The 14,851-nt window shown below is 43.5% G+C and overlaps 1 protein-coding gene across 1 annotated transcript in view; it reads left to right on the top strand.

Moving 5' to 3' along the window:
* MPHOSPH8 (M-phase phosphoprotein 8) overlaps window positions 1-14,851 on the top strand; it is a 52,455-nt gene that overhangs the window by 26,432 nt on the left and 11,172 nt on the right. Inside the window, exons 5-7 of the mRNA XM_049781638.1 lie at window positions 3,462-3,719; window positions 7,491-7,616; window positions 7,703-7,791. Of these exons, the coding sequence (XP_049637595.1) occupies window positions 3,462-3,719; window positions 7,491-7,616; window positions 7,703-7,791 (473 nt within the window). The remainder of the gene's footprint in view (window positions 1-3,461; window positions 3,720-7,490; window positions 7,617-7,702; window positions 7,792-14,851) is intronic.

The raw sequence follows: 14,851 nt of genomic DNA, 5'->3' as shown, positions 1-14,851 counted from the left end.
ATGGCCCAAAAACCAAAAAAAGAAAGAAGGGCGGGAGGAAGGGAGAAGGAGAGAGGGAGAAAGGGAGGGAGGGAGGAAAAAAATGAGGGGCAGAGAAATAATTTGGGAACTAGAATGCTTGTCTTGCATGTAGATATCCTCATTTCAAATTTTACAACCTCCACCAACACTACCACAGAGCCAGGAGTAAGTTCTGAGAATTGCTGATTATGTCCAGAAAACTAAAACAGGATATGGTGGGGCCAGAGAGAGAGCACAGTGGTGAGGCATTTGCCTTGCACACAGCTGATCCAGGACAAACAGCAGTTATAATCCCGGCATTTCATATGGTCCCCCTTTGCCGCCAGGAGTGATTTTTGAGTGCAGAGCCAGGAGTAACCCCTGAGCACTGCTGGGTGTGACCCAAAAACAAAACAAAACAAAAAAGAAAAGAAAAAAACTAAAACAAGAAATGGAATTACAGAGAAATTACATTAATTATGTTAGAAGATAGAAAAATGGTGTACCATAGTTGAAAATCTACAGCATATGTCAGTATTGGACTAACTGCTATACAAGTCACTTACCACTACATTGTTTGCATAAGTCTTAGTGGGTCAGAGATTTTTGTTTTTGTTTTGTTTTTGGACCACATCCCTCAGTGTTCAGGGGTTACTCAGGAATCACTCTTGACTTTGTACATAGGAATTACCTCTGTGCTACTGCTCTGACCCCAGCCAGGGTTATTATGTAAATTCTAATTTCCCCTGAGATTTTTTTTTTTGTTTTGTTTTTGGGCCACATCCATTTGACGCTCAGGGGTCACTCCTGGCTATGTGCTCAGAAATCACTCCCGGGGGGCCGGGCGGTGGCGCTAAAGGTAAAGTGCCTGCCTTGCCTGCGCTAACCTTGGACGGACCGCGGTTCGATCCCCCGGTGTCCCATATGGTCCCCCAAGCCAGGAGCAACTTCTGAGCACATAGCCAGGAGTAACCCCTGAGCGTTACCGGGTGTGGCCCAAAAACCAAAAAAAAAAAAAAAAAAAGAAATCACTCCTGGCTTGGGGGGGACCATATGGGATGCCGGGAGATCGAACCACTGTCCGTCCTAAGCTAGTGCTTGCAAGGCAGACACCTTACCTCTAGCGCCACCTTCCCAGCCCTTCCCCTGAGATATTAAAAGAATTTAGGACCAGAGCAATAGTACAATGGGTAGGGTTTTTGCCTTGAACATGGCCAACTCAGGTTTGATCCCCAGTATCCCATATAACCCCCCCCCACCAATTCATAAGGAATAATTCAAACCCCCCAAGCACTGCCGGTGTGGTCCAAAAACCAAACGAATAAATAAATAATAAATAAATAAATACGGTGGATTTTAATTCTGTTTCAGCCAAGACTTAAACATTAAGTAACAAAATAATGGAAGCTAAGAAGTAGCAGTTGTGGGCCCGGAGGGAGAGATAGATAGCACAGCCGTGTTTGCCTTGCAAGCAGCCGATCCAGGACCTAAGGTGGTTGGTTCGAATCCCAGTGTCCCATATGGTCCCCTGTGCCTGCCAGGAGCTATTTTTGAGCAGACAGCCAGGAGTAACCCCTGAGCACCGTCGGGTGAGGCCCAAAACCCCCCCCCCCCCCCAAAAAAAAAAAGAAGTAGCAGTTGTGTTAATGGATCATACATAGAGTGATATTTCTTCTTCTACCCATCCCCTTTTTGGGGGGTTAAGCCCCCATTTGGTCGTACTTAGGGTTTCCTCCTACTGTTCTTGAGGATTATTCCTGCTGGGACTAGAAGAGGTGCTGGGGAATGAACCTGGGTTGGTCATGTTTATTCTGTTCTTTTTAGTTTTCCTTTTTAGTTTGTTTGTTTAGGTTTTGGTTTTTTGGGCCACACCCAGTTGAGGTTAAGGGTTACTCCTGGCTGTCTGCTCAGAAATAGCTCCTGGCAGGCACAGGGGACCATATGGGACGCTGGGATTTTAACCAACTACCTTAGGTCCTGGGTTGGCTGCTTGCAAGGCAAACACTACTGTGCTATCTCTCCGACCCCTAGTTTTGCATTTTTGCCAGCGTTGAACCCACACTTTCAGTGTGCAGAGCATATTCTCGGCCCATTGAGCCAAATTAAGCCCATAATTATTCTTTTTATTTTTTTTGCACTTGGGTTACTCCTGGGTCTGTGCTCATAAATCGCCCCTGGCAGGCACAGGGGACCAAATGGGATGCCGGGATTTGAACCACCGACTGTCCTAGATTGACTGCATGCAAGGCAAATACCCTACCATTGTGCTATCGGGCTCCCCATAATTATTCTGTTCTTTATTTAATTTTATTATTTTTTGGGTTTTGTATCACACTCCAGGATGGTAAGGGCTCACTCCTTGCTCTGCACTCAAGAATCATTCCTGTTGGTACTCTGGGGACCTATGGGATTTCAGAGGTTGAACTCTGGTTGGCTAGGTGCAAGGCATGGATTCTTCCTACTGTACTACTGCTCCAGGCCTAATCATTGCATTCTTCTTTGTTTTTTGTTTTTGGATCACACCCAGCAGTGCTCAGGGATTAATCCTGGCTCTGTGCTCAGAAATCGCTCCTCTCAGCCTTGGGGGACCATATGGGATGCTAGGATCAGCTATGTGCAAGGCAATTGCCTACCACTGTGCTATCTCTCCAGCCCCCAATCATTGCATTCTTAATGATTCTCTGAGATTCTAAATCCTAGCATTCCCTTTAATAAAAAACCTATGTGCTCTGTACCCAGTTTATCATGAACTTTTTTCTACTTTTGTCTTTTTCTACATGGTTAGTTTTTCACTGTATCTGATTGCTAGTCTGTCTTCTCTGCACTTCCAGTTCTAATTAACAGCCGGGTGGGGAAATTTTCATTTCCCCAGACTCTTTTTTTTTGTTTTTTTGTTTTTGGGGGGGGGGGGTCACATCCAGCAGCGCTCAGGGGTAACTCCTGGCTCTATGCTCAGAAATCGCTCCTGGCAAGCTCGGGGGACCGACCACATGGGATGCCGAGGTTCGAACCACTGTCCTTCTGCATGCAAGGCAAACACCCTACCTACCTCCATGCTATCTTTCCGTCCCTCCCCAGACTCTCTCAGTGTGCTGATAGGCTCTCATTTCTCCTACTCACCACCAAAAATTGTTTGCTATAAACAAGGTTAACTTCAGGATAAAGTTAGCTGCTGATGGCATCACTAAAGTTCTTCTGAGACACATTGTCTTCAGTAGGACTAGATCAAAACAGGAAATTATTTGGGATGCCTGGGTTATTAGCTGCTCACTTTGACCTTTATAAATATTGAATAGCTGCAGAAAGAGAATTCAGTAGATTTGATAGTAAATCTAATAATGTTTTTCTAACCACTGAATATTTTAATAAAAATCAAACAACCTGTTTAACACTTAAGACTTTCTTTAGGTTGCAACAAAAACCTTTGAATCATATCTACCTTTGATTTTTTTTTTAAATAGCATATAAGGAAATCAGAAATGCATTTGATTTATTTAAATTAACTCCAGAAGACAAAACTGATTTTTTGGAGAGTGATCAAAAAAAAGAAGATACATCACTGGATTCTAAAGTCACAGAAGATCACAAAACCAAGGAAAATAAGCTGTTACTTAAGGAAAAAAGGAATTCAAGAGAAGAAACAAATACATGGGCATTTATAGCTGCAGAGGGTGACCAAGAGGCTCTAGACAGAGCATGCCAAGCAGAAGAAAATGCTGGTGAGTCTATTTGTGGTCATGTAGAATTTCTTCAGGATAATAATAAGATGTACTGATGGCATCTCCCATTCTAATTTTGATCTCAGCATCACAAAACAATGAAATAAAGATTTTATTTGAATCTTACAAATGAAGAATTTCTTTATATTGAAAACAAGTGTCCTAAAAATTCCTTAAATATTGTTTTAGTTTTAAATTGCATGTTCATTAAATTTCTAACTCAGAATCTACTGTTATAGAAGCATTCCAAACAAGTTTTTGGAGGTAGAATGAGTAGGTGTGGGCCACAATAGCATTGCACAGGGGCTGTTCTGGCTCTGCCCAGAAGTGATCCCTTGTAGCGCCCAGGGATGCTGGGAGTGAAACCGGGTAGGCCACATGCAATGCAGGTGTCTTTATTGAATAATACCTGAGTAATAGAGGAGTACTGTCTCCCTGACCTTCCCATCCCTGCCTCAATTGATAAAAAACAGGATTTGAATTCTCCCTTTTAACTTGGAATAAGCAGACAGTTACATATATATTGAAACCATTGTGATTTACAAAGTCCTTCTTAGTTGGGTTTCAGATATGAATCAGGATCAATCCCACCACCAGTGTCCACCTCCCTCCACCAATGTTCCTTAAGTTCCCCAATGTTCCCATACCATTCCTCTGCCTCCCTGCGATTATAACAGGCCCGTTTTAAGTTTAGGTTACTAGTTTGGGTCTCTTGATTCCATTGTTGTTGCCTTTGGCTTGAATATTAAGTTCTGTCCTTTTTTTATTCTTTCCTTCTTGCTATACTCTGGTGTCAAATTATTATTATTATTATTATCATCATCATCATCATCATCATCATCATTATTATTTTGGCTTTTGGGTCACACCTGGCAGCGCTCAGGGGTTCCACCTGGCTCTACGCTCAGAAATCGCTCCTGGCAGGCTCGGGGGACCATATGGGATGCCGGGATTTGAACCACCGTCCTTCTGCATGCAAGGCAAATGCCTTACCTCCATGCTATCTCTCTGGTCCCTGGGGCCAAATTTTTTTCTCTCTTTTTTTTTTTCAAATTATTTATATATTTAATTATATTATACTTCATAAGCACATTGTAAGCGTCTTCCTCAGGATATTGTGATTGGCTGTGAACCACTGGGTGGGAGTAAAAACCTAGGCTAGCAGAATACAGAGGTGATGCTGAAAGAACTTATAATTTGTGAGACACGAGAAAGAGAAAAGAATTCCAAATAGGGGCTGGAGAGATAGCACAGTGGTAGGGCATTTGCCCTCCATGCAGCTGATCCTTGGCTGACAGTGGTTCGAATCCTGGCCTCCCATATGGTCCCCGGTGCCTGCCAGGAGCGATTTCTGAGCACTGAGCCAGGAATAACCCTTGAGTGCCGCTGGGTGTGACCCAAAAAACCCAAAAACAAACAAAAGAAGAATTTCACATACAATACCTATTGTATGAGGTACATAGGAGATTGGTATTTTGTATGAGATAGGCAAATATAATACCTATTAGTACAAAGAATGAGCTGGTTAGTTGGGATGCTGAGAAATCAGTCCCACAGAGACCCTGGAGACCTGGAAAGCTGGTGGTGCAGCCGCACTGGAGGGCCAAAAAACGTGGGTTTGAATTTTTTTTTCTTGGCTCAGAATGGGTTTGGTCTTTTCTGCTGATTCTTTTTTTTTGGGGGGGGGGCACACCCAGCGGTGCTCCTGGCAGGCACGGGGGAACCATATGGGACACCAGGATTCGAACCAACCACCTTTGGTCCTGGATCAGCTGCTTGCAAGGCAAGCTATCTCTCCGGGCCCTTTTCTGCTGATTCTAATGCCAATCTTCTGAACCTTCAACACACCTGGAAAACAGCTCCTGGGTCTAGTCAGCACTGAAAATTAGCTGCAAGGTTACTGAAAAACCAACAAAATAGCAGACTGGGGTTGGGGTTAATATGTTTCCTTATCAAAATGCTTTTCAGAAAATGAGGAATTACAGCTCCAAATTCTGGGTCTCCTTGGTCTGATTTCTTGGAGCTGTTAAACCGGAAGGGTGGAGGATCAAATTGCTCTGTTATGGGGTAAGGGAAGGGGCCATTGCTGGGGAAATTAACATCCTGATGAGTTTGACCTTTCTGAGCTCCTTCCCAAGCCCCAGGGGGAGGAAGTAGCTCTGTGGGTTGGTTTAGTCTGTGACCCTGGATTTAATCCTGGCTGGTTTTGTAAAGAAGTCACTCTAAAAGTTCCAAAGGAATGAGGGCCAGAGTTTCCCGCCCTATGCACCGGAGCATTCAGGGGAGCCATGCCCAGCAGCCCTCTTCCTGGGCCAGGCGTGTGACTTCATGGGCTGCACCTGAACCATCACCGCTTGTAGCAAATCCGTGGTCCAGTAAGTAAGATGTTCAGGCTAATCAGCCAGTCCCCCCAGCAATGGGCTGTGAGGTGCACAGGGGTCCCCTGCACTTGGGGCTCTCTTCTGGACGGGGCCTGGGAGGGACTGGGCGCACCAAGGCCCCCTCCCCCATGTCCTGAAATTTGATGCCAGCGTTTGGGGTATGTTTGTGTTGGGCTGTGTCAGAACTGTTGTAACTTTCACCAAACCTGCTGGTTGTCTTAGTGTTTTCTGTTGAATGTGAGTGATTAGCGGCCCCAAAGAAAGGAGACATGGGTGAAGGGCCACAGGGAGACTCGAGTTCACAAGGATTTCTCTTAAAAATGTTAGCATGTGTCTAGTAGTTTTTATCATAGAGGAAGTATTAGAAGTTGAATCTAGGCGATTGTGAATCAGAGAGTTAAGATAACACCTGGGTGAAGACTAAGACCAAGTGGTAGTTCAGTACATGGCGGGGCTGGCTCCAGAGCAGAAACAACAAAACAGTAAAGCTTTGAATTCTCAGTCAAAGATCTGAAGCACTGAACCAAACTCCTGTTGAGTGAGGGCTTGGACGCCGTTATCCTGCTACTTTGAACTGGTCTGAGTTTCCCTGAATCCTCCCCTGGATTTTCTTTAATTGTGGTGTTGCTTGCGGTGTTGCTTGCTGATGTGGAGTCACATCTTGCAGTATAGATATGGCTTGTGGTCATATCATCTTTTGTGGTCCCTAGGTAGGGAGGAGAGGGTCAGCTGGGTAGAGTTAGGATTAAGTCTGCTGTGAGCCTCTGCTGGGCAAATATCAAGTCCTGCCAGTCCCACTATAGCTGCATTTGTTGTGCTCCATGCTGGGCTTAATACCCAGCACCCATGAGATTTCTCTCAGAAAGGCTGGATCGAGAAATTGCTCTTTGTAGAAAGGTATCAGTCTTAGACCTTACTTACCCAGGTGGTCACCTTCCCTCACAAAAGAATTTCAGAAAGGGATGGGCATTGGAACAAAAATAGATGATTCAGTATTGAGGAAGGAGACAGAACGGATGAATGTCAAGGGAGAAAGAAAGCCCTGGCCGTACATACCCTGGAGTTAAAGTCTGAAAGTCCACCTCTCAAGAGAGAAGGTGAGACGAATGTATCCAGGCAACACCTGTGCACCTCTCTTTTGTTCCAAGTTGGCTTTTCTAATGTTTCTCCCAGCATGCACTTGGATTTTTGATCACACCCGGTGATGTTCATGACTTGTACCTGGCAGGCTAGGGGGATCATATAGGATGCCAGGGATCAAACCCGGGTTCGTCCAGATCATCTGTGTACAATGCAAATGCCCTACTGCTATGCTAGCACTCCAGCCCCGGCACTATATATTTTTACAGTCCAGAAAAATTTGTCGAAATAAGTCTCCTCTGTATTCCAGATGGTAAACAACAGATTTTGAGTTTGGGCATGGACTTGCAGCTGGAGTGGATGAAGCTGGAAGATTTTCAGAAGCATCTTGTTGGTGAAGATGAGCAGCTTCCAGTGACATACACAGTTCCAAGTAGTGGGTAGTTTTGAAGTTGTAAGTGCATCCTTTCTAACTACAAAAATCTAACTACAAAAACTTACTTGCTTTTTCTTTTCTTTTAGATTTGTTAAGAGATGCTGTGAAAAATGGAGATTACATTACCGTGAAGATTGCTCTTAATTCAAATGAAGACTTTAACCTAGACCAAGAGGTAATCTTTTGAAAGATAGAAAGTAGCCCATTTAAATGAAATTTTTTTCTCTTAATTTTTAAATCTATGTTCACCTTAGAGAACTAGAAATGTAGTGTAGAAAATTGAGGACCCCATAGTTTCAGCCCACATGGATACGCACCATGTGGTTAAGATATGTCTGCTTTGGGAGCTGGAGCAATAGCAAAGCAGGTTGGGTGTTTGCCTTACATGTGTCTGGCTGGAGTTCTGTCCCCTCCATCCCAGATAGTCCCCCATGCCTGCCAGGAATCCAAAGTAGCGTTAATCGAATTTCTTAATTCCTAATTAACTCATTAAAAATGTTCCTAGTAGCACAGTGGGTAGGGGGTTTGCTTTGCTTGTGGCTGACCCCAGGTTCGATCCCTGGCATCCCATATGGTCCCTGTGTCCCTTTTTTTGGTGATGGTGGTGGTGGTGGTGGTGGTGGTGAGGGTGAGGTCACACCCAGCAGCACTCAGAAATTGCTCCTGGCAGACTCAGGGGACCCTATGGGTTGCTGGGGTTGAACCCAGATCTGTTTCGGGTTGGCCGCATGCAAAACAAACACCCTCTCTTGCTGTGCTATCACTCTGGCCCTCCAGGAATAATTTCTGAGCACAAAGCCAGGAGTAACTGAGTGCTGCAGGGTATGACCCTCCAAAAAAAAAAAGAAAAGAAAAGAAAACAACCCTCAAAATTCTGCTTTTGTGTATGGTTTATCTGCAGCTTGACAAATGGTTGTTTTAGTGTCACTGTTTATGTTTCTGAAATAGTTACCTCCTTCCAGCCAGCTCCTCTTCCTTTCATTGCTATTGGTTTTATAGTATTCACTTTTAAAATATATGACTTTCTGGGCTGGAGCGGTGGCCCAAGCAGTAGGTCGTTTGCCTTGCACACATACCCCCTCACCCGCTTCCCAGTGTAGCAGGCTGGCACATTAACCCTTGAACTACCTTTCCAAATCCTACTCTGATCATTTTTAATTGATTGACTTTGGACTTTCTAGATAAAGAATTTGATTATCAAAAAAACAAAATAAGAATTTTGGGGCCAGAGTGATAGCATGGAGGTAGGGCATTGGCCTTGCATGCAGAAGGATGGAGGTTCCAATCCCGGCATCCCATATGGTCCGTCAAGCCTGTCAAGAGCGATTTCTGAGCGTAGAGCCAGGAAGAACCCTGCCGGGCGTGACCCAAAAACCACACACACAAAAAAAAAGAATTATTATACCACTTTTTCCCCATGATAGATATCTTCAAGCCTTTTAAGATCTTTGATTAACAGAGATGCTACATTTGATTATATTGTTACTTATTGGTATTGGTATTCAATTCTGATTCACTGATAAGACTATCTTTATTCTAGTACCAGGCAGTTTTTTTTTTTTTTTTTTTTGGTTTTTGGGCCATACCCAGCGGTGCTCAGGGGTTACTCCTGGCTGTCTGCTCAGAAATAGCTCCTGGCAGGCACGAGGGACCATATGGGACACCGGGATTCGAACCAACCACCTTTGGTCCTGGATCGGCTGCTTGCAAGGCAAACGCCGCTGTGCTATCTCTCCAGGCCCATACCAGGCAGTTTTAATACAGTTCCAAATAAGGTAATGATACCTCTGCATTTCTTTTTTTTTTCTCTCTCTCGTTTTTGGGTCACACCTGGCGGTGCTCCAGTTACTACTGACTCTGTGCTCAGAAATCACTCGTGGCAGGCACAGGGAACCATATGGGATGCCGGGATTCGAACCACGGTCTTTCTACATGCAAGGCAAATGCCCTACCTCCATGCTCCATGCAGAGGCCCCACTTCTGCATTTCTTACATTTCATATGGCTTTGGCTATTCATAGTCTCTTCTAATTCCATACAAACTTTATTACTGACTTTACTAGGTCCTCGAAGAGTGTATTTGGATGGGGATTGCATTGAATCTATATAATAATAGCTTAGGTGGGATAGTTGAATAATACTGGCTTTTATTGGGGCAGGAGTGGTAGCGCAAGTGGTAACGGACTGTGATTCCCTTGGTATTCCATATGGTTCCCCAAGCCAGGAGCAATTTCTGAACACAAGCCAGGAATAGACACTGAGCATCACCAGGATGGCCCAAAAGCAAAAAAAAAAAAAAAAAAAACCCACCAAAAAACAATACTGTTTTTTTCAGCCCAGGGGAATGCAATATTTTTCCATTTCCTAAGATCTATCGCAAAAGTTATCTTTTTTTGGGGGGGGGTGGGGGCACACCCTGGGTTACTCCTGGCTGTCTACTCAGAAATAGCTCCAGCTCCTGGCAGGCACAGGGGACCATATGGGACACTGGGATTCGAACCAACCACCTTAGGTCCTGGATCGGCTGCTTGCAAGGCAAACACCGCTGTGCTATATCTCTGCTATATCTCTGGACCCTCAAAAGTTATCTTAAGGTGCCGGAGAGAGAGCACAGCGGTAAGACGTTTGCCTTGCATGGAGAAGAACAGTGGTTTGAATCCTGGCATCCCATATGGTCCCCCGCACTTGCGTAGAAGTAACCCCTGAGCGCTGCTAGGTGTGACCCAAAAACCAAAAAAAAAAAGTTATCTTAGAGTTATCATGGTATAGATCTATCAGATTTTTATTTCTAGATGCTTAGTGTTTTTGGATACTATTTAATGGAATAGATTCATCTCTTCTGATTCACTTTTTGTACATAAGAATGCTGCTGATTTTTCTTGTTTTGTTTTTTTTGGGTCACACCCGGCAGTGCTCAGGGGTTATTCCTGGCTCCAGGCTCAGAAATTGCTCCTGGCAGGCACGGGGGACCATATGGGACACCGGGAATCGAACCGATGACCTCCTGCATGAAAGGCAAACGCCTTACCTCCATGCTATCTCTCCGGCCCCTGATTTTTCTATATGTACTGTTTAAGTATGTACTGACTTTGGAACCTTCTAATTTGCTGTAATTTATTGTTTCTAGGAGGATTTGGGGTGGATTCTAGGGTTTTTTATGTATATTATGTCATCTGCAAATAGTGATAGACTTCTTTTCCAACTTACTTTAATTGGATTCCTTTAATTTCTCATTTTTGCTTGATTGCTCTAGCCAGGACTTCTAGTACTTTATTGAATAAAAGTAGAGTTTGTGGACATCCTTTGCTTGTGCCTCAAAGGAAATAGTTTTCTTTTTTTCACCATTAAGAATGATGCTGGGGACGGGCAGTGGCGCTAAAGGTAAGGTGCCTGCCTTGCCTGCGCTAGCCTTGGATGGACCGTGGTTCGATCCCCTGGTGTCCCATATGGTCCCCCAAGCCAGGAGCAACTTCTGAGCGCATAGCCAGGAGTAACCCCTGAGCATCACCGGGTGTGGCCCAAAACCAAAAAAAAAGGAATGATACTGGTTGTGGGTTTCTTATAAATCCATGGTTGAAGAATGTTTTGGTTTGTTTTGGTTTGGTTTTGGGGCCACACCCAGTGATGCTCAGGGGTTACTCCTGGCTCTGCGCTCAGAAATCCTGACTTGGGGGACTATTTAGGATGCCTGGGCAGATAGACACCTTATGACTGTGCCACTGCTTTGGCTCCCATGGTTAAAGAATGTTCCATCCACTCCTGTTTTGTTTTGTTTTTGAGTCACACCCGGCAGCGCCCAAGGGTTACTCCTGGCTCTACGCTCAGAAATCACTCCTGGCAGGCTCGAGGGACCATATGGGATGCCAGGATTCGAACCACCATCCTGTGTCTAAGGCAAACGCCCTACCACTGTGCTATCTCTCCGGCCTCCTGGATGTTGAATCTTATCAAAAAGCTTTTCCTGTGGTGGCAGAGAGATAGTATGGAGGTAAGGAGTTTGCCTTGTATGCAGAAGGACAGTGGTTTCAATCCCTGCATCCCATATGGTCTCCCATGCCTGCCAGGAGTAACCCCTGAGCGCTGCCGGGTGTGACCCAAAAACCAAAAAATAAAATAAAATAAAAGCTTTCTCTGCATAGATAAGTATAATCATATGGTTCCTATCTTTCCTTTTATGTGGTTTATATGTTGAACCACTCATTTACGGGTATTGAACCACCAGATTGAACATTAGTGTATTTCTTTTTATTGTTATTTTGTTGGATTCAATTAGCTAAGATTTTGTTAAGGATTTTGGCACTGATGTTCGTAACAGATATCTGAAAACTTCTTTTCTGGAAATGCCTCTGTCTGCTTTGGATATTAGTGTAATGTTAGCTTCATAGGTGTTAGGAGGATTCCCGTGTCTTCAGAGTCTTGGAACTGCTTAACAAGTAAAAGTTGTAAATTTTCTTTGAAGGGTTGATAGAACTCAAGAGTCCATCAGTCCAGGACTTTTGTTCTTTTGTGTGGGGGGTGGGGGGGTAGGGAGTGGGGGGCGGTTTGAGTTTTTGGGCCACACCTGGTGATGCTCAGGGGTTACTCCTGGCTATGTGCTCAGAAAACGCCCCTGGCTTGGGGGACCATATGGGATGCTGGGAGGTCAAACCGTGGGCTTTCCTAGGTTAGCACTTGCAAGGAAGAAGCTTTACCTGCAAGGCAGAAGCTTTACCTGTAGTGCCACCTCTGCTCTCTGCCCCAGAACTTTTGTTCTTGAGATTTTTTTTTTTGTTTTTTTTGGGCCACACCCGTTTGACACTCAGGGATTACTCCTGGCTATGCGTTCAGAAATTGCCCCTGGCCACAAAAAAAAAAGAAAAAAGAAAAGGGGCTGGAGAGATTGCATGGAGGTAAGGCATTTGCCTTTCTTGCAGGAGGTTGAATCCCAGCGTGCCCCATATGGTCCCCCGTGCCTGCCAGGAGCAATTTCTGAGCCTGGAGCCAGGAATAATCCCTGAGCACTGCCGGGTGTGACCCAAAAACCACAAAAAGAAAAAAAAGAAAAAAAAGAAATTGCCCCTGGCTTGGGGGACCATATGGGGTGGAACCGCTGTTTGTCCTACGCTAGCGCTTGCAAGGCAGACACCTTACCTCTAGTGCCACCTTCCAGGCCCTGAGAAAAAATTTAATTACTGTTATAATTTCCTTGTGGTTGGCCTGTTCAGGCCTTTTACTTCCTTATTCAGCTTTGAGAGAATATATTACTTCTATCCATTTTTTTTTTAGGTTCTCCAGTTTAAAATCGTAAAGTTGTTCATAGTAACCTTGCATTTTATTTTAAATTAATGAAGGATTATCTTAATGAAGTGTCCATTGTAATTTTTTCCCTTTCATCTCTGGTTTATTGGAACATTTCACTTCTATTTTTCTTGTGAGTCTACTATTTTATTTTTATTTATTTATTTATTTTGTATTTTGGGCCACACCCAGCGGTGCTCATGTTACTCTTGTCTCTGTTCTCAGAAATCGCTCCTGGCGGGCACAGGGGTCCATATGGTATGCCGGGATTCAAACCACCTTCCTTCCTGGGTCGGCCGCGTCCTACTGCTGTGTTATCTCTTTGGCTCCAATTTTTTTTTTGGTCACACGGGGCAGCGCTCAGGGGTTAATCCTGGCTCTATGCTCAGAAATCGCTCCTGGCATGCTCAGGGGACCATATGGGATGCGGAGATTCAAACCACTGTCCTTCTGCATGCAAGGCAAACAAATGCCTTAACTCCATGCTATCTCTTCGGCCCCTCCAGCTCCAATTTTTATATATTTTTTAAGAAACAACCCCTATTTTCATTGATTATTTGAATTGCTATATTGTTAATTTTTGATTTCCTTTCTACTATGTCTCTCCTGTTACCTTTTGGGTTTGTTTGCTGTTTTGTCTCCAGATTTTTGAGATATATATATTTAGGTTGTTTTGGAATTTTTCTTTCTTCTCTTTCAGTGCTATGAATTTCCTCCATAGTACAGCTTTTGCTGTATCTGTCATAGACTCTGCCAGTTTGTATCTTCATTGTCATTAGTTTCAAGTAAATCTTTTCAAGTATTCCTTGAGTTCCTCTTTGATCCAGTTGCTGTTTAATAGTGTTCTGTTCTGCTTTCACATGTTGGAAGTTTTGTCCATCTTCTGTGGTTAATTTCTACTTTCCTGGTATTATAGTCCGAAAAGGTACTTTGTATAATTTCTGTATTGTAAATTTACATAGTTATGCTCTAATTTGTAGAGTATCTTAGAGAATGTTCCACGTGTGCTAGAGATCAGTGTGTTTTCTTAGAGTTCTGGGGGATGCCATTCTGTCTATCAATTCCAGTTCTTTTAGTTCCTCCTTTAGGGCTCTTGTCTCTTCACTGATAACCACTGGTTTGTTAAGTGGTGAAAGGAGAGTGTTGATGTGTCCACCACTGGTGTGTTCCACATGTTTAAGATTTGCCAGAAGCTTTATGAACTTTGTTCAAGCTAAGTGTTGATGATGGCATTTCTCGATCTATTGTTCCCTTAACTAATATGTAATATCACTGTCTCTATTTAGCTTCTTTATATTGAATGCTGTTCAATAGTCTGGTATAAGTATGACTGGCCAAGCCTTTTATTTTCTTTTGGCTTAGGTGGATTGTTTCCCATCCTTTCACTCTGAATCTATATTTTTATCCTTTAAGTGTCGGTGTTTCCTGTCAGCAGCAGATGAATGGATTTCCTTTTCTGATACTCTGAGCCCTTTTTAGGGTAATTCAGTCCACTAACATTGAGAAAGATTAATGATGTATAGGTCTGTGTTGCCATCTTTGTATATGTGTGTGTATGTCTATTTTTGTTTTGACTTGATTTTAGTAATTCTTGGAGGATTGGGTTAGTTGTTGCAAATACTTACATTTCTTGTTTGTTTGAAAAGAATCTTATACCGCCCTAAAGTCTAAAATGATATCTTCACAAGGTAGTGAGTGGACTCTAGGTTGGAAAACATTTTTTCCTTTCAATACTTTGAATATGCTGTTCTTCTCTTCTGGTTTGTAAGGTAATATATGCATGGTACATTGCTGGCCTTATATTGTTTCCCTTATATGTGTAGGGCATTTATTTTCCTCTCTTGCTGCTTTAAGTAGTCTATCTTTCGATTTTGCCATTTTGATTACTGTGTGTCTTGGTGTTGTTTTATTTACTTTATTTTGTTTGATACTCTTTGGACCTCTTGAATCTGTAAAGAT

This window comes from Suncus etruscus, chromosome 10, assembly GCF_024139225.1.
Source record: "Suncus etruscus isolate mSunEtr1 chromosome 10, mSunEtr1.pri.cur, whole genome shotgun sequence".
Taxonomy (NCBI): domain Eukaryota; kingdom Metazoa; phylum Chordata; class Mammalia; order Eulipotyphla; family Soricidae; genus Suncus; species Suncus etruscus.
This window is presented reverse-complemented; position numbering and strand designations above follow the sequence as displayed.